The 24,859-nt window shown below is 45.5% G+C and overlaps 2 protein-coding genes across 2 annotated transcripts in view; both read left to right on the top strand.

Moving 5' to 3' along the window:
- The first annotated feature begins 1,104 nt into the window (after positions 1-1,104).
- prf1.3 (perforin 1.3) lies at positions 1,105-8,796 on the top strand. The gene is made up of 7 exons (XM_085455218.1): positions 1,105-1,338; positions 1,430-1,471; positions 3,242-3,334; positions 4,370-4,506; positions 4,646-5,144; positions 5,834-6,204; positions 6,485-8,796. Exons 1-7 carry the CDS (start codon positions 1,105-1,107, stop codon positions 6,729-6,731), a joined length of 1,623 nt encoding a protein of 540 aa, XP_085311344.1. The 3' UTR covers positions 6,732-8,796.
- A 5,793-nt stretch (positions 8,797-14,589) lies between these two features.
- Positions 14,590-24,859, top strand: part of LOC146712080 (syntaxin-1B) — a 49,435-nt gene continuing 39,165 nt past the window's right edge. The window contains exon 1 of the mRNA XM_085455227.1: positions 14,590-15,056. Coding sequence (XP_085311353.1) covers positions 15,027-15,056 — 30 coding nt within the window. The 5' untranslated portion in view covers positions 14,590-15,026. The remainder of the gene's footprint in view (positions 15,057-24,859) is intronic.

Genomic DNA, 24,859 nt, shown 5'->3' with positions numbered 1-24,859 from the left:
TCTTCACTGTGTGGAGGTGTGATCACGCAGCCACGTCTGGGTTTAAACGCTGCTCCTCGCACAGCAGACTTCACTGATCGCCATCATCAGCAGGTCAGCCGCCTTTCTCATTTCTTATGTTTTTAACGCTAATGTAACTTTAAATATCTAAAAAACACAGAATTAGTTTTACTTGTTTTCTTTTAAAAAATCTGCATCGTATATGTCAAAGTTATAAAATGTCAAATTGGCTTTTATGTGACAGAAAACACAGGATATAGACAGAAATACAAAAATGAATTCAAATAAAATGTTTAAATGTTGTTTAAAACTTTACATTTAAAACAAATAGAAACATTATTTTTTTAATATTTTCTCATGAAAAATGTAAATTCTGAAATATAAAATGATTTCATTCACATATATATACGATCTATTTATATATAGATCGACACAGATGTCAGAGATCAATGAAATTGCTGATTTTGTATCTGAATCGTGTTTTACGTGATGTCATATCCTGCTCTCATAGAATAAATGATTATAAATGTGTGTCATCTGCACACGTAGCTGATCACACACGCAGAAACGATGGTGTGAGAAAGTCTCGATTTCCTATTTTTCGTATGTTTTTCACACTTTTATGTTTCACATCTTCAAACTCATCGTAATATTGAACAATGATAACAAAGTAAACACAAAATGCAGTTTTAAAAGACGATTTCATTCATTAAGGGAACAAACATATCAAACCTACCTGCCCTGTGTGCAAACTGCCCCCCAACCCCGATGGCTGTTCCCCCCGCGGCAGCAGCGGCTGCAGTCAGTTATTCCTTCAGTGAGTTTTTCACGTCACTGTGGGGGATTTTTAGCCCACTCTTGGAGGGTTTTCCAACACGAAGCATCTTCTAGGCCAAACCCTTCATGTGGGCTGGCATTCTCTTTTTTTATTGTGGAATGACGACCTCTGACCTTAAGTGTTCCGGGTTCCTGTTGACTTGGAATTATTCTGCAGCATGAATTATGATCGACCCGTCCAGCCCGGGTTGTCTTTGTCTAATGTTGAAATGTGCTTGCTGATCTGAAACATGTAAGCGATTGACTTTCTTCTTCCTCCCAGCTGCGATGCTGTCCTCCTTCCTCCTCCTCGTCTTCCTCCCTCTCTGTCTGGGGTGTCAGACCAGCTCGTTCACCGAGTGTCAGAAGGTCCCCTTCGTGCCGGGTCACAATCTGGTCGGCGAGGGTTTCGATGTGGTGAAGCTGCAGACCAGCGGGGCCCTTGTGGTCAACGTGAAGGACTACATGGTGGGGGGTGCTCAGGGGAACTGCACCGTGTGCCACAACCGCCTCCTCAACCAGGTGCCTCCCCTCCCAAAGCTCTTTCAGCAGTTTCAGTCGTGCCGCTGCTGTTTCTGCTCACTCACAGAGAAATGCTGTCCTCCTCCCACAGATCCAGAAGCTGCCCGTTTCAGTGCTCGACTGGCGCATCAAGGTCAGCACATTCACACGTTTTATTTATGCAGACAGCTTATGTGAACTATTAAAACTGACTTCTTGAAAGAAAAAATAATATTCACATCTATTTGATGTCATTCTCGCACTGTCAACATGCGCTTGCATGACTGACTTCATTCTTTAAACTTTGTTTTAAATATTTCAAAATAATTCGCACAATAATTCCAACAGGGTTAAAAAAGTAATTAAAATGTACGACATGTGCTAACACAAAAATATGACACAACACAGAGTCTGATGACACTTCCTTTTTGTTGTTGTAATCTTACAGATTTCATTCTTAATTATTTTCTAAATCGATAGATGTTTAAATGAAAGCAATAAAACCAAACAAAGTTTAGGTTAATGTCTCTAAATATTCTTATTTCCTCAGCTTTCACATTTCTGCTCTTATTGCATTTGGTGTCAACTTCTGCAGAAATTCGGGTTCTTCATCTTAAGCACTGACGGCAGCAAAGGTCTTTCTGTCCAGCCAGCAGCACTCCGGAGCTCCTTACCAAAGTAATGCAATAATCGTTTGCCACATCATAACCACGTTCAGGATCCATATGCAGGAACTGCTTCTCAAAGTACAAACAGTCACCTCTGCTGGCTTTGGCCTCCATACGCAAATGCCCCAGAAGATTCTCATCAGACATCGGAACGCCGTTCAAATCGTAACGTTTTGAAAATGCCTTCAGATGCTTCCTCCTCGGCTTGTGGCTGCACTAAACGTTGTCAGGGAGCTGATGTGAAGCACATGTAAAACATCACTATTGTCTCGACTTTGGTTCAGCGTCTGCTGATGTCCTTGGGATGTGCTCAGAGTAAGATCTGATTCTTCCCTGTGCCTTACCAAGTTCCTTGGAGGTGGTTCATATTCCGTGGCCACGGAGTTTCACAAAGTGCAGGTTGCTGAGTGTTTCTTTTCTTTCTCCAGCTGTTTCTGCTTTGCCTGCTGGAGTTCTTACTGGACACACAGTGCTAAAATCATCACCAGCCTCAGTTTGACCTTTACAGGTGATGACACAACTGACACCATCTTCATCGCCACCCCGTGTCATCAACCATTTCAGTACATCACTGATGAAGTCATTCTTTATAATCTTTCAACATCCTCACCATGGAGTACATGAAAGGTCCTGACCCTGTTAAGCATCCTTCCTGCCCCACTGAATCCTAAATCCATGGCCACCTTGTTCAGTTCCTTCGGCGTCTCCGTGGGAGCTAATCAACAATTGCCAACCAGCAGCTTCTGTTGCCCCGCAGACCAACACAAATCCCAATGCTAATGAGGACACGTGTACAAGCTTTCTTTTAGTTTTTACATATGAGCTCAAAGCTGAAAGCACAAAGCAAAGATGAACATCAGCCCAAAGAGACTTCAAAGAGGTTGCCATGGTGATTTTACAGTGAACACTTAAACAGGTAGAAACAGAAGCTGCAGGCTGATCATCACTGCCTTTGTTACCTGTTGACCTTCAGGCTCTGGCTGCTGTGCTCGGGTCTGCATGCATTTATTCTTATGTTCACTGTGTTTTCTTTGCTAGCTTTGTGTTAGCATGTGTCTGTACAGATGTGTTAGCAGTGTAATCCAGTTGTTTCTGTCCTGCAAGCTGTTTCCACTTTACAGTCACTTGTCTCTCTAACTTGAAGAAGTTATAACATAACAGAAGTTCTAGCCAACCCCCTTTTCTCCTCTTTGAAGAGTAAACATGGTGTTTATGTCGATGTGAACAGCATCACCCAGCGTGCTCTCTGTCCTCAGGTGCAGTGCGAGCACAGCCTCAGCAGCAAGCTCTTTGAGTCCAGCCAGTCAGTGATGAAGGAGAGGAGTTCATCGCTGGGAGTCAGCTGGAAGGTTGAAGAGTTTCTGACTTCAGCAAATAACACACACAAACTGCATATAAAAGATGGACAGAAGCCCATTAAGCTTCCATTCTATTAATGTCCAGCAGGGGGCGACCTGAGCCTGGGGGAAAACCCCACAGGTAACAGGGTGGACAGGACATAACACTGATAACACACCTATGAATATTTACCCCACCCTAAAGTAATTTGATTTACATTAATCAGATGAAATGCTGCTTCAACTTCATGTCCCAGTCATCCTAATTCACACTGTTTAAGAAAATTATAATCCTGTAAACGTTTAAGTTTCCAAATTCAAAATAATATATAATCCCAAAACTTTTTAATAACACTCTCTCATATTTTCAGCAGTCCTTAATTATTTTTTAATTTTAAGTGTTTTATGGACACTTGTATTAACGTTTGGCATATATTTAACTTTTAAATGAAATAAAGATTATTATGATAATTACTGATTTCCTAGTTTTACATTGGTTGTATCGGTTGACAGGGAAACCATACAGTTGACTGACTGAATTAGGCGATTAATAATAATAATAAAGAGAGAGCTGCAACAGCATCAATCTCTTAACAAAATGCTCAGTTTAATTTTTTCAACAGCTTTCAAATTAATCACAAACTGAGCACTTTAATTTTAATCTATTCTATGGTGGGGGGGGGGGGGGGTAATGGTGTAAGACAAGCTTTAGGAAATAGATATTGGTCCATTTTTGAACAAAATACACTCACTTTGTTCTGGAATACAAACTCCGAGTCTACCGCTCACGTGATCTCTGAGCTCAGTAAATTCTGATGGTCTCAGTCCAGCACTGCGGTCATGGTTAACAGAAATATTGGACTATGATTTTGAAATAAAACATAGAATCAACACGTAAATCAGATCAAAGGGACCACATCAAACTCTTCGCTTTGCTCTTCCCTGGAAGTTAAACACGATCCTTGCTTATGCTAAATTCTCTTGTTGATGTTGATTGCAACACTCTCTGAGTACCATGTCTCATGTTTCTGGTATACCTCTTCTCAGGTGGGCCTCGGCATTAAGGGAATTGCTGGTGTCGCCATCGGAGGATCTCACTCCATGTCATCAACGTTTGCAGAGTCTCGCAGCCGGAGTGATAAGTTTAGCTTCACTAGCCACGAATTCAAATGCAAATACTACACGTGAGTTTGATTCTCTTGTCCTGACGTCACCTATCCAGGTGACTGCTTGTGTCGGTCCTGAAAAGGTGTCCCTCCTCTGTGCTCCTGTGTGGCTGTATTCTTGCATGCCTCAGTCAACCCTTACCTTCTTTACCGTCAGCTTCCGTCTTCACTCCCGTCCCCCACTGAGCAAAGAGTTTGAGGTCTCCCTGAAGAACCTTCCCTCCACCTATGATCACAAAAACACCTCCGCCTTCCGTCAGTTTATCTCCATCTACGGGACCCACTTTATCCGCAGAGTTCAACTCGGGGGTCGGGTTCACTCCATGACCGCAATCCGGACCTGCCAAACCTCCATGTCTGGACTGTCAATCCAGGCTGTCAGCACCTGTCTGTCTGCCGAAGCCAGCGCAACCATTAAGGGCATCCCTGTTCACGCCTCCAGTGAGTTCTGCCGCCGGAAGAGCAAGAGCCTTAAAACCGCTTCAACCTTCAGTACGGCCTTCTCCGACAGGAAGACCCAGGTGCTGGGCGGAGATGGGGGTATAACGGACATCCTGTTCAATCCCAGAGGGTCTGAGGGGTATAAGAAATGGCTTGCGTCTCTGAAGAGTGTCCCAGGAGTGGTTTCCTACCAGATCAGCCCTCTGCACTTATTGGTGAGGAACAAATGAAGGGTAAACTGAGCTGATAAAGTTATTATTTCCCTTTAAATGTCTTCAGATGGTTTTGGTTAGGGTTTGGGTAACCATGGCAGTTTGAGTCATAAAAGTCACGGTTAAAAGAAATCTGACTGCTGACTGTGAATTAAAAATGAAAGTTTGTTTGGGTGACCCATCTCTCCACCCTAACCTCCTCCTTATGCCATGTTCACAACTACTTCAGCAACTGGAGGGTGCTGCTGCTCTAAAATATATCTATGCATCATGTGAAGAAAAGCCCAACCAACTCTTGAGTTTTTCTTATTAAAGTGGCGTTTTTTTAATGCTTACGTTTTTCATGTGCGATTTATACAAATATGGTTATAGTTTTAATAACAGATTTTAATAGCTAGTTAAATCCCCAAGCATTATATTCTGCTGACATTTTAAAGGCCAAAGCAATGTTTACACAAACTGTCACAATATTCAGGTCACATTTGTTCTGTCTGCATACAGACACGTGTACAGTTTAAAGATATCAAGTAGAAACTTAAGAGCATCGTTGTTTTTTTTAACCAAATATAACTTGCATCAGTTTAGCTGCCTTTTAGCATCAGTCTGAGCCTCATTCAGTCTTTTGGTTTTACTCTTAATCTGTTACTTTCAGCCTCAACCAGATTATTTAAAAGCTCTATTCTCTTTGTTAGATAAGAGACAATCCCATCCTAAAGGCCAGCCTGCGAGACGCCATCAGTGACTACATTCTCACAAGCGCCAAGCCGCTCCACTGCCCCGTCGACTGCAAGATTGGCCACCGGAAGCAGAACTGCGCGTGCCAGTGTCAAGGTCATCGAATGGTTGACTCCCATTGCTGTCCTGCCGCGGCAGGTGTAGCTCAGATGAACGTGACGGTGGTCCGAGCTGAGGCACTGTGGGGCGACTATTTCAGCAAGACAGACGGATATGTTAAAGTTTTCTACAACAACCAAGGAGGCACGACGCCAGTGATCTGGAACAACAACTTCCCCCAGTGGAACTACCTCTTTACTTTTGGAAGCATCAACCTCAAAGAACAAAAGTGAGCAACACTAATTATTACTAATCAATTTCAGTTTCTGCAAGATCTGAGACTTACAGCCACTCTTTGGGCTGTAAACCAAAACCTGCAGTTTCTCTAGCATTCACTTGAGGTTCCAGCAGTGAGTCAGTCCTCATAGATGTGCATGTTAAAATGTCCAAATCAAAAAGAGCGTGAGGTATTCAAGAACCAAAATAAAAGATTTCCTAAACAGTAGCTTAGAGAAGCACAAGTAGAATCAGGTGATCTCTGATGTAGTGCTTCTGTGTTTCCTCCACAGACCCGTTGTTTTCGAGGTTTGGGATCGGGACAGCATCTGGGACGATGACCTGCTGGGGAAAGTGTCTGTCATCCCCACGATGGGTCGAAACATCAACAAGAAGTTCAAGCTGAAGCACGGCTCAGTGCTGGTCCACCTGTCTGTCGTGTGCGGTCCCAGCCTGGAGGGGTCGCTGTGCGAGCGCTACATCCCCTCGCCTACCTACCAGGACGTGATGGGATATGCAAAGAACCACCAGGGTTACTGAAACTGGAGGAAAAAGCAGTGCATGGATTACAAAATAATTTAAGAAAATCCAAGCAAGCATGAAATGTTGATGTTATCTCAATACCGGTCGCCAACACCAACCCACAGATGGGACAAAACCTTTGATTTGTTCATTGTAATGTAGAAATAAAATGCATGTTTCTGTCTCTTTAAACCCAATACAATTTGATTGATGAGTAATTTGGCCACAAAAAGCCATCTCAGGCAGACCAGTATCACCAGAGGAAAAGACTGAAACCAGTTATGGTGATGTATGAGTAAAATGTCTCATTTGTATGGTGAATTTAACATATCTGGACTGTCACAGGAATCATCCTCTGTCCCCGATATCATTGATATGAAACCTGTTATATGACCTAAGCAGTGTGTAGTCTGTCAGATCAGTGGGGGGACAAACATCCCCAAAGTTTGGAATTTTGCTCAATTCTCTCAATCAAGAAGGTTTAAATTAAAAAACAACAACTTAACACAGATTTCCTGTTGTTAGAAAGTCCAAGAAGGACATTCAGCAGACATTAAATAAAGATATCAGATCAGAATCCGAAGGCAGAGAAGGATGTCCAGAAGGCACTCGAGAAAAACCGATAGCAACATTCCTGAAGGACATCAAGCTATGTTCAAGGTGGACATTCAACTAAGATGTCCAGGACGTAACATCTTCAACATCTGCCCAGTTTTCCTTTTGGAACCAACATCAGACACAGAGAAAAGATCAGCTGATGGTTACTGAACTTCAAAACGTTTGCTGTTTGGGAATCTTCAGCTATTCCTCTGCGTAGCATCCAGATGTTAAACTTCTCAAAAGTCTCCAAAGCAGAATGAGCTCACATCATGGAAACTCACCAGCAGGTTGTTGTAAAATGACCCGAACACCAACAAAACTTCAAATCCAAATGAGCTTCATCGATACAACCCAGCAAACACATCGATGAACAGCTGCCCAGCTTCTCTTGCTGTCCAGTCAGGGTTGAAAAAGGTTCCAAAATGAAAAATGTGCTGATGACAAAGAAGGAATTTCACCATCTGCTGGACATCAAATAACCTTTGACCTGTGACAGTCCAGACATGGTCAGTTTACCATGGCAACAAGTAGGATAGAATTTAGATGTAAGGTAAGCTTAATGGCCTCAAAGTGTGGTTCAAATATAAAAACAGGTTCTGATCACAATCATTCATCTGTGCTTCGGTTCTCGCAGTGATACAGAGACCAGTTTTTACTGGGACGATACCATCGCTGTTCCTACCATGTTTGCTGGGAAGCTTCCCACGGTTGGAGCTTCAGGCTGATATTTGGTGGATTTCCTTTGGTTGTAATTGGTTTTATGAATCAGCTGCATAAGTAAAACCTTCTAAATGTGCAGAAAGTTTTTTATCCTCTGAATGACTGACAGAAGTACAGGATGGAGTATTTTACAGAGTGTTAACTCCACTTTAAAGCTCACAGAGCTCAAACAGTGATGACAGATGTAATGAAATGGTGAATATTTCAGCCGCTGTCAGCAGTCCTGACTGTTAAACAGTCCGAACACACACTGCTGACAGTGTGACACACAGGCTGCGGTAAACTGTCGCTTACTCACTGCTGAAGACTCCTCAGCAGAACAGGAACAAACACAAATCCAACATGTTTGCAATGACAGTGTAGTACGTCACCAATAAATGACAATAACTGATCAGCTGAAATTACACCAACCTGTCATGTTATGAATTTAGAAGTCTGTTTGTCGGTTATGCTTGAGATTAGAGACCTGCAGGAACAAAACCTATACCCACTGGCCAATCAGATGTCTGGAAAGTAGCGTCCCCCTTCCTGGAAGATCCCTCAGACTTCCCAGTGCTGACGGAAGCTTTCAGTCCGTCTTTATCTGATAAGCATCAGAACTACAGATTAGGAGAAACTTTATTTCTGCTTTTTTCTGTTGGCTGCCATTTTTAACTATTTTAGTCTTCTGTAAGTCCTGATATTTGACCTTGAGCAGGACATTTATTTGTTTTTGCTGAGCTCGTATTAAATTTCCAAGCAGATTAATCCTGTTTGAATTCTGGTTTCTGACTCATCATTTCCAGTGTTGCTGAAGGAAATTTCTGCATTTCATTGTGAAACTGTGTTACGTATTAATTTAAAACCATGAAAGGCGACTTGCTTTATGTAGTCTTAGTCAAATATCAGTGAAGGGAAGTCAGGCAGGTGAGGTGACTCTGCCAGGTGAGTCGCTTATTTACAGAGCTGAAACTCAGACCAGAGAAAACTGCAAAATGAAACAGAAACTGAGAATAACCGGCCCCACCTCTCCTGACCCGAGGGACCTGCTGACTGCCTGCGCAGTCCTGTGAAAGCGTCCATCCTTACTGCTTCCACAAGAATTAAGAGGATGAGCAGCAGCCAGGTGCTGCTAATCAATTGCATTGATTAACTGATCACCATCAGTGTGATCGTCTCTGTAAAAGCTGAAGTTTTTGGCATTTTGAAGGTCTGGAACATTCAGGTGTGTAAACACAATTCCACAATCTTCCTAAGTGTGCAGAAAACCCCAAAACCAGACTCTACAGTTAGCAGGTTAAAGTTCATGACAGCACAATTAGACTAAGGCTGAACGAGGATGGACTGTTTGGGTTGCAGGAGAAAGCAAAAAAAAAAATTACGGCTTCACTTTGCAGAGCTGCACCTGAAGAAAGAAGAAATGAGACCAAAGTGGAGCTGTTTGTTTATAATGCACAGCACCACGTTTGGAGGAAACCAAACACCTCACAATAGCTGTCAGCACGGCGGTGGAGGGATCAGGGTTTGGGCGTCTTGCAGTCACTGAGAGAACTTGGAGAAAACTGGGTCATCAGCAAGACAGAGGTCCATGAACTGCATGCAACCTGGCGAGAGGCTGTGCGTACACGAATGCTGCAAAGCTGAATAAGCTGAAGCAACGCAGCATGGACGAGTGGACCAAAACCCCTCCACAGTGATGACAGAGACAAACCTCCGTCATAAACACCAGACCTGCATGGAGGCCTGCATATACAGTTGACCTGCACGGTCAAATGTATATTATCGTCTTTTCAGCCTCATTGCCATCACTGGTTCAACAGTTAATAGATGATCAATCAATTATGATCAAAACAGGTATGAATCAGTGTGACTCCAGTGTCAGTGTTTCATCAGCAAAGATGATCTAAGATTTATTAAGTGCTCAGATTTTAATCTCGATTATAAAGACAAAGTAAACTTTCAGAGTCGTTTTCCTTTCTGGGGAAGCAACCCCTGAAAAATGAAGACAAACGCTAACACTGATGTAGCTTCACACAGAGACAGTATTAGCCAGCTAGCTGCTATCTTGGGTATTAAGTACTCTGTTAGCCAACATTAGCCAGAACAAAGACAGTTTTCTCAAACAAAGACCATCAGATTTGATTTTTGTGAACATTTGATTCGTGAAGGAGTTCTTTGATTTGGAGGTTCAAATCCAACCCTCAGCTAATGTTAGCTAGCAGTTGCATGCATGCTAACATGGACAGATTGAGTATCATGCGTCTGAGAAGCTCGATTCATTTTAAAAGACTTTAAACTGGCAGACCTCCAAATGTTCGGTTATCTTTTAGAAGACCCCAGCTGGTTTTTACCATCAGCTCTGTAAGGCCCTCCAGCTCCGTCTCTCTGTGCTCTGATTGGTCAGAGCGGCATGGACTCGTGACTCAGCTCTGACTCACAGCGTTGACCTCTGGCCGACTGAGTCAGGAGGTTCAGAGACCCTCGTTTACATTTAACGGTGGTGCGAGTGAACGTACGTCAGACGTCTGAGATCTTCGTCGTTAGAACACGTCTGCATGCCCTCTCCTGCCTCACAGCAATGACCCTGTTTCAGATGTTTACAGTTACAGGGCATTATTAAAACTGTAGATATCTGAAGGCTCAAGAGGCAGCTGGGAGGATGAGGAAGGCCTGCTTCAGAGGTAGAGAAGGACATCCTCAGGTTAGAAGTTGTCGTAGTCTTGATTTAATACATTCTGAATGGGCTGCAGGGTTCGCATCACTGCTTTTCTACTATTGTTTCACAGATTTCCCTGAAAACCACATTTAATGCAGCTCCTCCCTGACTTTTTATATTTTTCATCCTTTTTCTTTTGTTCATGCTTTTAAAATATACAAACTCCACTTTGGACAGTGGTTACTGAAAAAGTTCAGAAGTAGATTTGTGAAGTAGTCAGACTCGAACGTCAAGGAAGGTGGTAGGAAAGCAGACTAGCAGACATTTCAGGTTTCCAGAGGTGAGCAATTTATTTACAGTGAACTCAATTTAATGTGCAACTTAACAAAACTTCCCCCCAAAGTAACTTAATTAACAAAACTCAACAGACCATGGCTCTGTTAACACAGCTCACCTCTCCTCTCTCATCTGAGTCTGGTAGGGACTGGCTTTAAATAGGGCCATCAATTTCCAGCCAGTACCCCTCACTCACACTGAGGGATCTAAAACTCTACACAGATGATTAAAAAAGACACAAAACCTCACACTTCTAATATTCACGTTTACACAACTAAATGGCAGTATTAATGAAAAGAAAAAGATTCAACAAATCCCTTCAGACCTGGACACAAACAAAAGGAAGCATCTCCACTTGGTTTGACCTGCTGATGTCATGTGTGACATCATCAGGACTTTAAAATGAGGAAATGCTAAGCAGGCGTTTCCCCACACCTGACCCACGTGAAGACTGAGAAGACAGAACAAAGTATGAACAAATGACTTAATCTGTAACACAATAAAATATAAAGAAGCGTGTAACTGAGTATTTACCTTAATTTGCCGAATGTTTAATTTGCCGGCAACAGAACGCTTCCGCAAACAAACCCGGGATAGTGAGTGCAGCAATGTTACATGACAAATAGCAAATCATAGCAAATACATAGAAACAGAATAATGTGTATAATGTGCAAATAAAAGGTAAACACATATGGGACAAATGGAGAGCATTGCAGCTGCTCATCCACTTTGTCACAAGATTAAAATATCAAAAGATGTAAAATTTTAAGAGAAGCAACAAAACAGCTTTAAATCCAAATGAAAGCTGGACGACCAGCAAAGTTCATGAAGGAGTCGGTGAGCTCAGATAATTTCTGTAGCACATTTAAACACAGCTGACGTAAAAGCAATCTAACAATTAAATATATGGTTAGTATAAAAGAAGTAACAATGATAAAGAATAAAAATAATAATAAAAGACACAGTGAGAAGGAAAAGCTACTGAGGGGAAGAAGAACCTTTAAAAGCATTCAAACATTCTGATCAGCTTTTATTTTGAAATTATTTTCCAACAAAGGCTCAAGGTAGAGGAAGCAAACCGCAAACTGTCTGCTTCAGAAATCTGGAGACATCAGCAGCCACAGCGAGGGATTTGGCGATGGCCGAGCCACACCAGTGTCCCGCTGGCCGCTGTGCAGGGCTGGACTGGGACAGAAAATCGGCCCAGGCATTTTGACTAGAGACCGGCCCCCCAGGTATTACAGGAAAAGCCTTTGAATGAAAACAAACGCTGTTGTGACAGTGATGTACTGTCTTGTTGGTATATGTATGATTTCTATACGTTGTACATCAGATAAAAGATTCAGATAATTATTTGTTAAAAGCAGTTTAAATGAGAATAAGAAAGAAAAGTATTTCTTTGTGCCCCCCTCTCCCTGTTAATGTCCTACCTGCCCCCCTGGCAGCACTTTGCTAGACCCGCCCCTGCACAGTTACCAGCTGTCAGCTACTTAGAAAAGGATCCTGGTGTTATTTGTCTCTCAGAAACAGTTCATAACTTCAACTCATTCATGTCACCTAAAAGGTAAACCTGTTTCTCCATCACCTGTTCAGCTCTGATGGTTCAGTAAGGACATCTCCTGGTTTCATCTTCATGTTTCCCTCTCACCACATATCCAAACCAACATCATGACCAAGCATTTCACTACATATCGTACTGTGTATGACTGTGTACGTGACAAATAAAAATTTGAATTTGAATTTGACCAGCAGCTTTACAGCTGTGGCTCCAGCAAACATCAGCTGATACTAGAAATTAATATTAAATAAATTCTAACAACAGCTGATCAAACGTGCTGCTGTTGTTTAGCGCGACATCCGCTGGTTTCCTCTTTCTGGCACAAAGTGGGCGATAAACAAACAAGAGAGCTGATCAGCTGATCATTGATCAGTTTCATGATTGAAGTAGAAACAGGAGAGAGAGGGGGGAGGATGAGAGAAGAAGAAGCAGCTGTGCAGCAAAGACAGAATAACTCCAGCTTTGTGTCTTTTTCATTGTAGCTGAAGTCCGGGACAAACTGTTCCTTTTCACCTCAATACGAAACGCGTAATATTTTCTCTGAATGAAATACGAGACAATTCCGTTTTTTAGGGGACGGTTGGCAACTCTACTAACTAACCTTATGAGTAAAATAAAGTTCACTATCATAGCATTTGCCCAGTATGCCCGATGGCCAGTCCAGCTATGCCGCTGTGATGTCACCTCACTTCAAGTCAAATTTTGAAGCATGGATGTGAATATTCTGGCCGATGCCGCCTCGGTGCTTTGAGGCTGTGGCGAGTGAGGGCTCGCTGTGGAACGACACCCTCATTGCCTGCAGTCACCCATCAGTGAGCGTATCCTGGGTAATCTTCCAATGATTTGTACAGATGACTTTTATTTTCATTCACTGTGACCCGACATGAGTGACTGAGCCCAGAAACTGATCAGCAGTGTTACTGAGGTCAGGCTGATTCAATAATGGGTCACACTGTTCACCTGCGGGGCGGGCGAGACGGCAAGGTGAATCTGTGATGACACCAGAGTCCTTTTACCATCATGTCAAACAGACCTCCCTCCTCCTCCTCTCCGATCACACAAAGAGCTCCTTTTTCCCGTCGAGCACCGAACATTTAAATAACGATTTGACAAGTGAGGATGAGGAGGGGGTGAAAGGAGTGTGGTAATGGAGGTGGGTGGGGGCTGGTGGTGCTTCTCCCGGGCGCTGAGCCAGCCCGTCGGAGATCCAGATCCATCTCCACCATTAAAACTCCATTTAGGAGACCGAGGACTCGTTTATCACGCCCCCCTGAAAGCTCACATCTCCACGCTCAGACCTCATATTGCACTGAACACACACTGGACACTTTATTAGGTACACCTTTGTCTTTCACGCATCAGATTCAACAGGCTGCTGGAAACGTTCCTCCATGTTGACATCATCATGATATCATCACATGACCGCCTCATCCATGATGGGAATCGGCTGTCCCTCCACATCCCAAAGCTGAGATCTGTGACAGTGGAGCTGTGCGCTCAGAGACGCTCTTTTGCAGACCTTCCTTGTAAAACGTACTTATTTGACTTCCTGTTTCCTTCTTATCGGATGCTCAGCGCGCGGCTTGTCTTCACCATACAAGCTTAAATGCCGCTGTTGCCACGTGATTGGCTGTTTGGGTTAATGAGCAGGTGAAAAGTTAACAAAGCGGCTGGTGAGTGTGTCTCATTTGAATTGTTAATAATGTGTGAAATCTTCACCAAAGTTTAATGAACTGTTTGCATGTGGATGTTCGTTCATGTGTTAATGAACACGTGATGATCCAACAGGAACGTTCCTGTGCTCTCTTACCCTGCTGTGATTTACATGTATGACCCCCCCTTCTTGAACCTGATTCACCTGAATTCAAGCACACCTCCTCCCTCCCCTCCTCCCTGCCTCTGCTGCGGACGGGGGAGGAGGGGGAGCAGGTAGGGAGGGCGGGGAGGGAACTGCGCCTGCGCCCAGTCTCTCCATTCCCTCCGCATCGCCCCCACCCCTCTCCTCCCTCCCTCCCTCCTCTCTCTTTTCTGCAGCATCAGTACCACCTCCCCCGTGCCTCCTCCCCCTCTCTCACTCGCTCGGTTTTCCTGCCGGGCTGCTGCTTTGCGCGCTGCGGGGCCACACTGCGACCACACCGAGGAGGAAGAAGAGAAAGCCGCGGACCGACGGGGGGGCCAGCCGAGCCAGAGCGGCGGACATTAAAAAAAAAAACCGAATAAGAAGAAGGACGCGGGAGGAAGAAGGAGGCGCGGACAGCGAGCCCGAGGAGCAGAAGCAGAAGGCGGAGACGCGTTCCTCCCTCCATCTCTGCCTCCGTGAAGAAGAGCCGAGAGGAGCAGCAGCAGGAGGACCGCGAGGACCTCGCAGCGGAGAAAACGACGAACGACGCGGAGCCGGAAGCCTCCCCCCCTCCCCCCTGGACCAGGGACGATTCTCCGTTTGTAGCAGCGGCGCGGCGACACGATGAAGGACCGCACGGCGGAACTGCGAAGCGTAAGCTCTCCTCCTCCGTCTCCTCTTCCCTGTCGGCCTCCATCATGTTCGCACATCCTCCTCCTGCGGCCTCCGGAGGAGCGGGGGGAGGGGGAGGGGGTCTGTGGCTCTGCGGAGCTTCATGCTGTGAATACAGAGCGCGAGGACGGACCGTTACTGTCGGCTTGAGCGCGTGCTCCGTGCGCGTGCGTGAGTGGAGGTCACGGCTGCGGCCGGACACTTTCCCGCTTTTTTTATTTCTGCTGTTTTTTGGGGTTTTGTGGCGCTAACATCAAAGGCCGCCGCAGAGCCCCCCCGTGCATGATGGGAAAACGGCTTCAACACGCGCCCATCCGCGCGCATTCAGGCCGCGCGTGCCTGTGTGACCTGATGGGGGGAAGGGGGGGGGTCCAAAATGCAGAGATTTTTTTTTTCCAGGCCGCATCCAGGAGCTGCGCGCGCCTCCTCCCCGACGGAGCCGCGTGAGTGTGGGGCCACCGTCAGAAGGGAGGGATCGGGGGGGGGGGGGGGGGGGGGGGGGTCACGGTCCTGTGCGGCTTTGACGCGGGTGCGGAATGCGGAGAGATGCGGCGTTTATGCGGCCGCCGCGAGCGAACAGCTGATGCTGGGTGGTGGTGGGAGGGAGGGGAGGGGGGGATGTCACATCAGCGAGTCAAACTCTGCAGCACCTCCACGCGCCTCCCGCCGCCTTGGGTTCAGCCGGGTTCGCGTGAGGCGGAGCACAGCTGCACGCGCACATTCGTACACGCATCGATTCGCCATCAGCGCGTGTCACCGATTATTGATCGACCCTGGGATGTTTTTATGAATGAATCCTCATTTGTTGCGGTTTCTTCACCTCCATCTTTCTCCTCCACCTCCCTGTGTTTCTGGGAGGAGCCTGATCAATAATACGTGATCAATAAATCAGCAGCTGAATGCTGTATGTGTGTGTTGAGGTGATTTGCATTGAAAAAGTGAGGGGCTCAGCAGCGCCTGAGTTTACCGCACTGCTGTCCGTCCACCCCCCTGCCTCCTCTCTGCCTCCTTTTCCTCCTCTCTGCCTCCTTTTCCTCCTCTCAACCTCCTCTCTGCCTCCTTTTCCTCCTCGCTGCCTCCTCGCTGCCTCCTCTCTGCCTCCGTTTCCTCCTCTTTTCCTCCTCTCTGCCTCCTTTTCGTCCTCGCTGCCTCCTGTGAGGCTGTACCTGACTGGTGTGGCTGTTTACACCTGAGTGTGGGTCAGCTGCTGGTGGGCTGTGCTAATGTTAGCTTGTGTTGCTGCTCTTATTGTTGCTCTGTAGGTGAGACACACTCGCCTGTTTATTTCTGTGAATAACTCACCGAATGACAAAAAAACTTCCTGAATCTTGAATCAGTCATCCGCCCTTCTCTCATTCTCTCCTCATCCCTCCATCTTCACCTCTTTTCCTCCACCGATCCTTCCTTTAACGTGTATTACCTCGATCACTTCTTCTCTGGCCCTTTTGCTTCTTATTTCCTTATCTCCTCCCTTCCTACACCTTCCTAGCTTCCTCTCTTCTCTCTTTTATTGTCCTTTCTCCCTCTGTCAGTCTGCCTCCTGCTTCCTGATCAAAAAGAAAATCAGTGATTGGAACTTGAGAGCAGCTGAACAGACACAGATTTGACTCTTTCCTCAGACAGAAAGACTAAAATCAGCTAAATTTCACTGAATTATCAGAAAATCGTTGAACTGTTTCCTGCTGTGTGAACAAAGAGACTCACCTGATGTAAAGAGGACGATTCTGCCTGATAGATGAGCTCAGACTTTACAATGAGCCGCTCGGTCTGCTAAAACTGGTCCCAACCCCAAGTCCTGGACTCACCAGAGCCTCTGATGTGTCACCAGAAAACGGATCTGCTGTGAAGTCGTTTCTGGAACTTTTCTTTTGGTGAAATCACTGCGAATCATTCTTGTGTCAGACTTAACTTTATAAAATGAAATGTGATGAATAAAAACTAAGAATAATAAAAGTTAGCAGGACAAAGATGAATGAGGTCGTCTACTGTGGACACCTGCCAGCTGACCAGTTGGCAGGCGGTTGCTGGTAGTTTTCAGGTGAAAGTGGTCGAAAGATGGTTGCTTTGGTTTCTAGCAGGTTTCCATGGTCGCCCATAATTTGCATGGAAGACGCCGATTTGTCTGCAAACACTCGCCAACTTCTCTTCAAGCAGAAGAGTCACAAACTGGAAATGGAGACCAGTCACCTCCAAAGTAAAAGTTGCACCTTTTTGCACTAGTTAAGCACAACTTTTACTCTGAAAGAACACAGTCTTGTGTCGCCCTCTCTCCGGTCTCACGGCTCGCTCGTTAGAAAGACGCTAACGTGGAGATGAGTTGCCTTCTTCAATGTATCTAAGTGCAACTCTGCCAACCTGCTGGTGACCAAAGCAATCACACAGAGGTTTTTGGTGCCCCCATCTTTTGCGACCAATCTCACGCAGTGACAGCCAGCACGTTTCCCTAGCAACCGATGGTTGATAGGCGGCCTGGGTGATGAGGGTCAAGCTTGTCACCTCCCTGCTCTTATGTGAACGCTTCAGTGCTTGATGTTGGTGTTCTTCATGTTTGTGGGCGTATCTCTGCTACCTTCATGGTCACGGTGTTGGTAACTAACCACCACGAGGCAAGCTAGTCGTGCTTCAATTAGCAGTTAGCAAAGCTAGCTGCCTGTGAGTAACTGTGTTCTGAAACACAGTGATTGTTCCCCGCAGCGATTCCCACATTTTGAGCAGGTCACGCTGCCCGCTCGCTCTCTTGGCTTTGGTAACGTGATTTCATCGTTTGACTCGATGTGACTTGGCTGATGCTTTTGCTTCAACAATTGAAATAATAATAATAATAATAATAAACTTTATTTATAAAGCACACTAAAAAACCAAGGGTATACCAAGGTGCTTGACAAAAATAAAACAGGAAAAGGGAGAAGGGAGGGAAAAGAGAAAGGACCTGGCACGTATCAATTATAAAAACCTTGACAATCATAAGATATAAAAGTAGTTCACAAGCATAACGGATAAAAATGTACCAACGCACACCCAAGTGTTAACTAGGTGGAAAGGCAAGATTATACAAATAAGTCTTCAGCCGTGATTTAAACAGTGGCATAGAGTCAGACGCCCGGATAGCGACAGGAAGGTTGTTCCATAAGACCGGGGCAGCTACAGCAAACGCGCGGTCACCGCGAGACTTCAGCCGAGAACGAGGTTGCTCCAGAAGAATTTGGGTAGCAGATCTAAGTGCTCTGACAGGAGTGTGTAACCTGAGAAGCTCATTGAGGTAGCTCGGCGCCAAGTTATTAATGGTTTTGTAGGTGAAAAGTAGTATTTTCAATTGAATGCGGTATTTAATTGGAAGCCAGTGCAAGCCAGCGAGAACAGGAGTGATGGAAGAAAACTTCCTGCTACCTGTCAAAAGGCGTGCCGCCGCATTCTGGACAGTCTGCAATCTAACGAGAAGGGTGGAGGAAAGGCCAGTGTAAAGAGTTGCAGTAGTCCAACCTGGAAGTCACGAATGCGTGAATGAGTTTTTCCAGGTCAGTGTGCGGAATATAGCGCTTAGCCTTAGAAATGAGGCGCAGCTGATTAAAACTAGACCTCACAACAGCAGACACTTGCTTGTCAAATTTAAGCAAGCTATCCAGTAGTGCCCAAATTACTGGCATAATCAGAAGGAGAGCTAGCAAAAGGCATCAGAGCAGCGCACAGTTGGTCGCGGGGGATTTTACTATCAAACACCACGATCTCCGTTTTCATTTCGTTCAGGACAAGAGAATTACTCTTGAACCAACCTTTAACCTCACGCATGCATTCACGAAAATAGTGAAAAGACATAGCAAGATCGTCAGTAATCTCAAAATAAATCTGTATATCATCAGCATAGCAATGAAAGGCAATATTATACTTCTCAAAAATTGCTCCAAGAGGGAGCAGATATAGCGAAATTCTTTCAAATTTCAGTGCAAACAATTTCGAGCAAAGCGAAACACTTCTGCACGTCGCCTTGCTCAAAGCCAACGGGAACACCGAACGCCACCTTTTCTCACCGCACACGGAGCAGAGCAGGTGGAGACCGGAGGACCGAAATAACCAATTTAAAGGCAACATGCTAGCTTAATATACACAAAATAAAAGCTTCCCAACAAGGCTGTGTCCTAACAGAAAGGTTAACATGGTAGAAACACAGCGGTTAGTCTCTTGATGTGGTTGTCTTGGAGATGATCGAGGAGCCTGTCCGTGACGACTTCATTCTCAGTTCAGTCAGTAACGTAATGAACCTCCCTCAGCGTCTGAGCTGAGTCTCAACTGAAAAGTCTTTAAATCAGGATAAAAAGCAAACAGTTGAAATATGTTTCTACGTGAGGCCAGCAGACGGGGGTCCCTCGCTGTGTGGGACCATTTTTAAAGTCGCTATTTTCTGATGAATCACTTTTATTTTCACTTTCTGTTGGGCTTAGGTTATTTGCTGCAGCATGAGAATTAAAATGAGTCCCTGTACTTTGTCTCCATCGGATATACGATTGGCTGCCTGAAGGCTCAAAGTTCACAGAGTTCACTTTAACGCAGTAATGAGGTCAGACAGTGGCGAGGCTGTGCTGAGGACGTCCTCACAGTTACCGCCCTGTGAAACACCTCTGATGCTCAGATCGTACAAAGACCGGAGACCCATCAGCAGCCCTGCTGAGCACGCAGCTCGCTTGCGTTGTGATTGATGTTCGACTGTAATAAAGACACGATTCATTCAAATAATCGACTCAGGATAGAGTTTACTCCTTCTGTCTCCACTTAGTGCTTAATAACTTCTTACAGAACCTCGTTAGAGGCGTCGCATGAATAAGACATAAACTGCATGAGCTTCATTTGGACCAAATCTGAGTCTCAAACATTTGGTCTGCTAATCAGATCTCAGGCTCATGTTTGAAGCTGGAATAAAAACCAAAGGTGGAGATGGAAGAAGCTTTTATTGGCTGCAGACAGAGCGCTCTAAACCCGATAAATCTAACGTAAAACTCACCGACACTTTTCAGGATGTCAGAGTTTCTGTCTGTGCCCGTTCTGACTTTTATTCCTGGGCTCTGTCAGAGGAGCTTAGCATGAGTCATGCTGGGCCTCAGTTCATCCTCTGTCTGAAATAAGCTGGAAGTTCTAACAGCAGATGGGCGGGGCTTCTGAGCCTGAGATGACCATATTAGGAATTCGTATCGTGGCTCATGCAGTTCCAAAAATGAGATGTGAAGATGAACCAGCTGCTGTGGCCTCACTTTATTTTTGCTCTCTGAATATTTTCTCAGATTTTCCTCCACCTTTCATTTGTGCACGTGCTCCCTGCGTCTTTCTTTTCTCCTCCACCACCTCTTCCATGATTTTTTCCTCCCTCCATTTCATCCTCTCCTCCATCTTTCCTCCCACCCCTTCCTCTTTTTGCTGCTTCTCTGCATCCCTCTCTTATTTCCACCCGTGTCCTGGCAGCTTTCCTTCTTCCCCGTGTTTCCCGTCGGTGTGAGGCACCAATCTTTTTGGTTCCTGGTGACTGAATCTCCTCGCTCCTTTTTTCTTTTCCTTTTCAATTGTTCCTGAATTTTTCCTCTCTGTCGGCCATGTTGGATGATCACCGGAGTGAAATCCAGCTCACGTAATCCTGCCGGTAACAGATGCTGCTGTATCATGCAGCAGCAGCAGCTCTGTAGTAATAATTATTTTTTTATGTAATCGTCCACATCACAGTGATGCTGCCAGCTCTCCTCCTCCTCCAATCTCCACAAGTCTGAACAAACGCTGCAAGTGAGGACAGTACAAACCTGCTGTGGTGCTTTCATTCCAACACACACCAGGCTAACTTCTAGTTTTCATGCTAATGCTGTGCTGATACATGACCTGCTTTCACACATGTTTGTTGTGAGTTTAACTTGCTGTTATCTTTTAAATAACCCAAACCTCCAGGAGGAGCTGTATCCTTGTGCTTGTCCCATGAATATGTGAATTTCAGCTTTAGTTTAGGAACAGAATCAGAATCAGAATACTTTATTCATCCCGAGGGAAATTAGGGGTTACAGCAGGCAGCACGCTAATGGCGCATGCGCACTCACAAAGGAACCTTCTGACCAACTTTACACAAACATCACATTGGGGAGACATGTCAGAAAGGTAGGCTGATAGGAAAAAACAACGAAAATACATAACATGAGGTGAGAGGAGGAGAAAAAAAAACTCCACTCAGACTGAGCTCCTGGTGGGAGAACAGTTTGATAACAGAAAAAACACCTCAGCACAAAAGCACATGACTATCAACACACCATAGAAACACGAGACAAGCAACAGGGGCGGGTAAAGGGTAAGAGAGAGCCGGCGTAGACAGCGCATCCGGTCCTGCAGCATCTGTGCTGGTCCAGTTGACTGCTATCATCCCCGGTAGGGCACAAGCATCGAAGGCGTTGGAAAGGGAGGGGGATGAGTGAGTGCTTGTCAGTGTAAGTGTGTGCGTGTCCATAGTTTAGCTGAGACAGTGTCCTTCGCACTATCAGGCTAAGTAAGCAGTCTGCCAGCCAACCCAGGTGGCCTTCATGGGACGGGAAGAATAGTCATCACACAGTCGTTATCAGGGAGTTGTTTTGGTGGGCTCCAGCCTTGGGCCTGCAGCTGGCGCCGTGGTGTCCGAATGTTGAATATTGTTGATTTCTGAAATGAGAGAATTCACAAAGGAGCAGATTTCTAACCTGTTGGCGGTTCTTTAGTGTGCTCTGTGGTTATGGGAGCGTTGAGTCACACCTGTTCCTGGTGGGAGACGGACTCTTCCAGGAATCCTGGGGTTGAACCTGGACAGTACCTGTACGTTTTTGTTACCACGGCATGGAAAGGTTTAGGTGTGAGGATGATTCGTGGCTTCCAGCGTGCACTGGGATGGTTTGCACCGGGGTTGTTGGTTTGAAGCCAGTGAAGTGGTTGCTTTGTGTTGGGAAAGAGTGGAACCAGTTTTTCAGGTGTAATGGTGCAGCATCAGCAGTGATGAGGATGCTGCGTTGGTCTGCTGTGGTGGAGGTGATGGTGAAGCTGTTGATTGAGCCTCACCTGTGACTGTGAGCTGTGACTGAACGACTGAGGTCAGAAGCAGCAGAAAAGAGTTTCCTCAGAGCCGGAGTGAGGGTCTCCAACCATGAGGAGGCCCGGGACACGTGGGAGGAGATTATGTCTCACAGCTAGCATGGGAACATCCCTGCCACCTCCTCCAGAAGAGTTGGGGGGTCTGGGCATCACTGCCCCCGAGTCCCAGATAAGTAGCAGAAAATGGATAAAATGTACGATTAGTCTCTCCTCAGCTCAGTTTTAGACGGAACATCTTCAGGAACGGAGCTGAAAAGCAACAGTCTCATACGAGCAGCTTCCTGAAAATGCTGCAAGAAAATCAGTCCAGCAAAGAAAGTGCTGCATCATTTCTCCATCTGCTAAACGCTTCGTCATGTTACGCTGCTTCACCCTGCAGCAGCAGCGCTTCCATGCTGCCGTCAGTTTTGATGATGCCGCAGGTCGTCGTTGGCTGGACGTCGGGTTTCGATGCTGCAGGAGAGAAAGATTTTAAATCAAATGAAATAATAAAATATCTCACTGATATTTCTGAGCAAACGCAGAGACAGAAGGACTGTGTGTGTTTGCATATCCTATTTCTGTTTCATTGATTGTAGCAGCTGGGGGTGGGTGGGGTTGGGGCAGGTAGGGGCTGGGGGGGGGGGGGGGGGTTAAGTGGCGTCACTGAGATGGAAAAACAGCCACGTGTCACTGCAGCCACACGCGGTCTCGTTTCCATCGCTGCTCCTGCAGACTCACCTTTAAAGCAGGTTTCATGATCAAATGTACTGATGGACCTCACGGGGACGTGGTGTCCACAGAGGGAGCGGTCCCCTCACTGTGTGAGCGTCTGTGTGTCCCTTCAGTAACACAGACACACTCGGGTTCTCTCATTTTTGATTTAAATTGTTGTCCTTGAACGTGACGTTACCTTCTCACCCAGGTGTGCAGCTGCTGGTCAGTCACGTGGTTCACTCTGTAGCTGGTGTTGCTAACCTCAGGTGTGTGCGTGCTCAGTCAGAGACACTCGTTGTGGTTTGTTTTGTCCTCCTGGCAGCACCAGGTGGGTGGTCTGTGTTTGTTTGACTTTATTTACCCAGCAAACACACACACACACACCTGCAGCAGGGACTTGCTCAAGGGCACCTTGATGGCAGATGTCTGGCACTTTCAAAATAAAGTTCAACAGAACTTCTTTTAAAGCAAATGATTGATAAAGAAAGAGCTGCTGTTTAAATGTGTGTGAGCCTTTTAAACAGGATGTCCTGATCATTAGATCATTTTTCCTAACGACAGCATCACGGCCTTTTGATTTTTAAATAAATCACATTTACAACACAAGTGGCTCCAAAGATGCACGTGCATTGGTTTCTATCTAATTGAATAATTATTTTAAAAGCTTTAAATTAAAGTAATAAAACAAGGCCTCGCAGACAGCCACGCCCCTAATTGTGCAAACTCTAAGCCTTAATGTGCAGGTGTCATCTATAGAGCAGGTTTTGTGTCGGGCTGTAAACACGACCGGCGCCTCTGCTGGACGATGAAGGAACTGCAGACTTGTCTTCCTTTTCCTGCTCCATGTTTCAGCCTCACAGTACACACATGTCTGAATAGCAGCTCTCTCTTTAACACTTTCTTGTTGTGTCTGGTGCTCTGTGGACTCACGGTCTCACTGTGGATCTGTTGTAGCACGAAGGTTAGCAACAGGAGCCAGAGGCTAAATGCACCAACAAAGACTGGGTCGTCCTCCAGTGTGGGAGGGTCCGGCCCTGCTTTGTGTCTCCTGCTAATCTGCAGGTAGTGACAAGTTGGGTGGAGCTGCAGCGCTGCACGGGGGCTGCTGCTACCAACAGTCTGCAGGTTGTTAACCCAGCCGCGCAGGTTAACGAAGCCTCGGAGAGTTTAACTTTACCGAATAAACTGCAGCTGTAGCTCGGAAGATACTGTCCTGGCTGAAGGCTTGATACTAATGATAGCTAGCTCATCAGTCTGAAAGCCTGTGTGTGTGTGTCAGTGGCCATCGTTCAGCCAAGTCAAGGGCAAACCCTCATCACTGCTGGCACGCCGGAGGTCACTTTTCCTGCTCGCACTGTCTCTGCTGCTCTTTTTGCTGTTGACGTGGGTTTTCTTCTTCTTCTTCTTTTAAATTGACGTTTTTTCTCGTTTAATTAGCGCGGAGGCAGCCATCGTTTAACCCCGACTCGTTTTCTCGCTTGAGCGCTCACAGAGGTGAGATACAGTAGATTTCAATTGGATTGCGGTCTGATTAGATTAGCAATTTCCTCCTATTAGTCCACACACAAACACACATTTGTACATCTGCACTTGTGAAGACGCTCATCTTCATAAGCTTAAACTAATTGTGGCTTCATTACAGAGCTCGCCTGTGAGGAAGGACGGCTGCACGTAGAGTTTTAAAGCAGATTTCAACAACTTCTTTATTCATGGATTAAAAAGGCATCGTTGAATCTAATTTACAAATACGTGATCTTCTTCGTCTGGTTTTTCCTCTTCTGATGAGCTCAAATTGAATAAAGCAGATAAAACAGGAAGCTAAACTTACCGTGCAGCTGCTCTGTGAATAGTAAGACTGAAGAATAGCTCCAAAAATGAAACACAACAAAATGCCTTCACTTCAGAAATAACCAGTAAGTCCCAAACATTGGTCCACATTTTAACATAAGAGCGCCACTTTCAAAATAAAATGTAAGCAGGTTTTCTTAAACATTTGCCAGATGTCCCCCACA

The sequence above is a fragment of the Copadichromis virginalis genome, linkage group LG4 (genome assembly GCF_057382275.1).
Source record: "Copadichromis virginalis isolate Kocher_CV1m ecotype Utaka linkage group LG4, C_Virginalis_male_GT1.1, whole genome shotgun sequence".
Lineage (NCBI taxonomy): Eukaryota > Metazoa > Chordata > Actinopteri > Cichliformes > Cichlidae > Copadichromis > Copadichromis virginalis.
The sequence above is the reverse complement of the archived record's forward strand: the minus strand, read 5'-3'. Positions and strand labels throughout refer to the sequence as shown.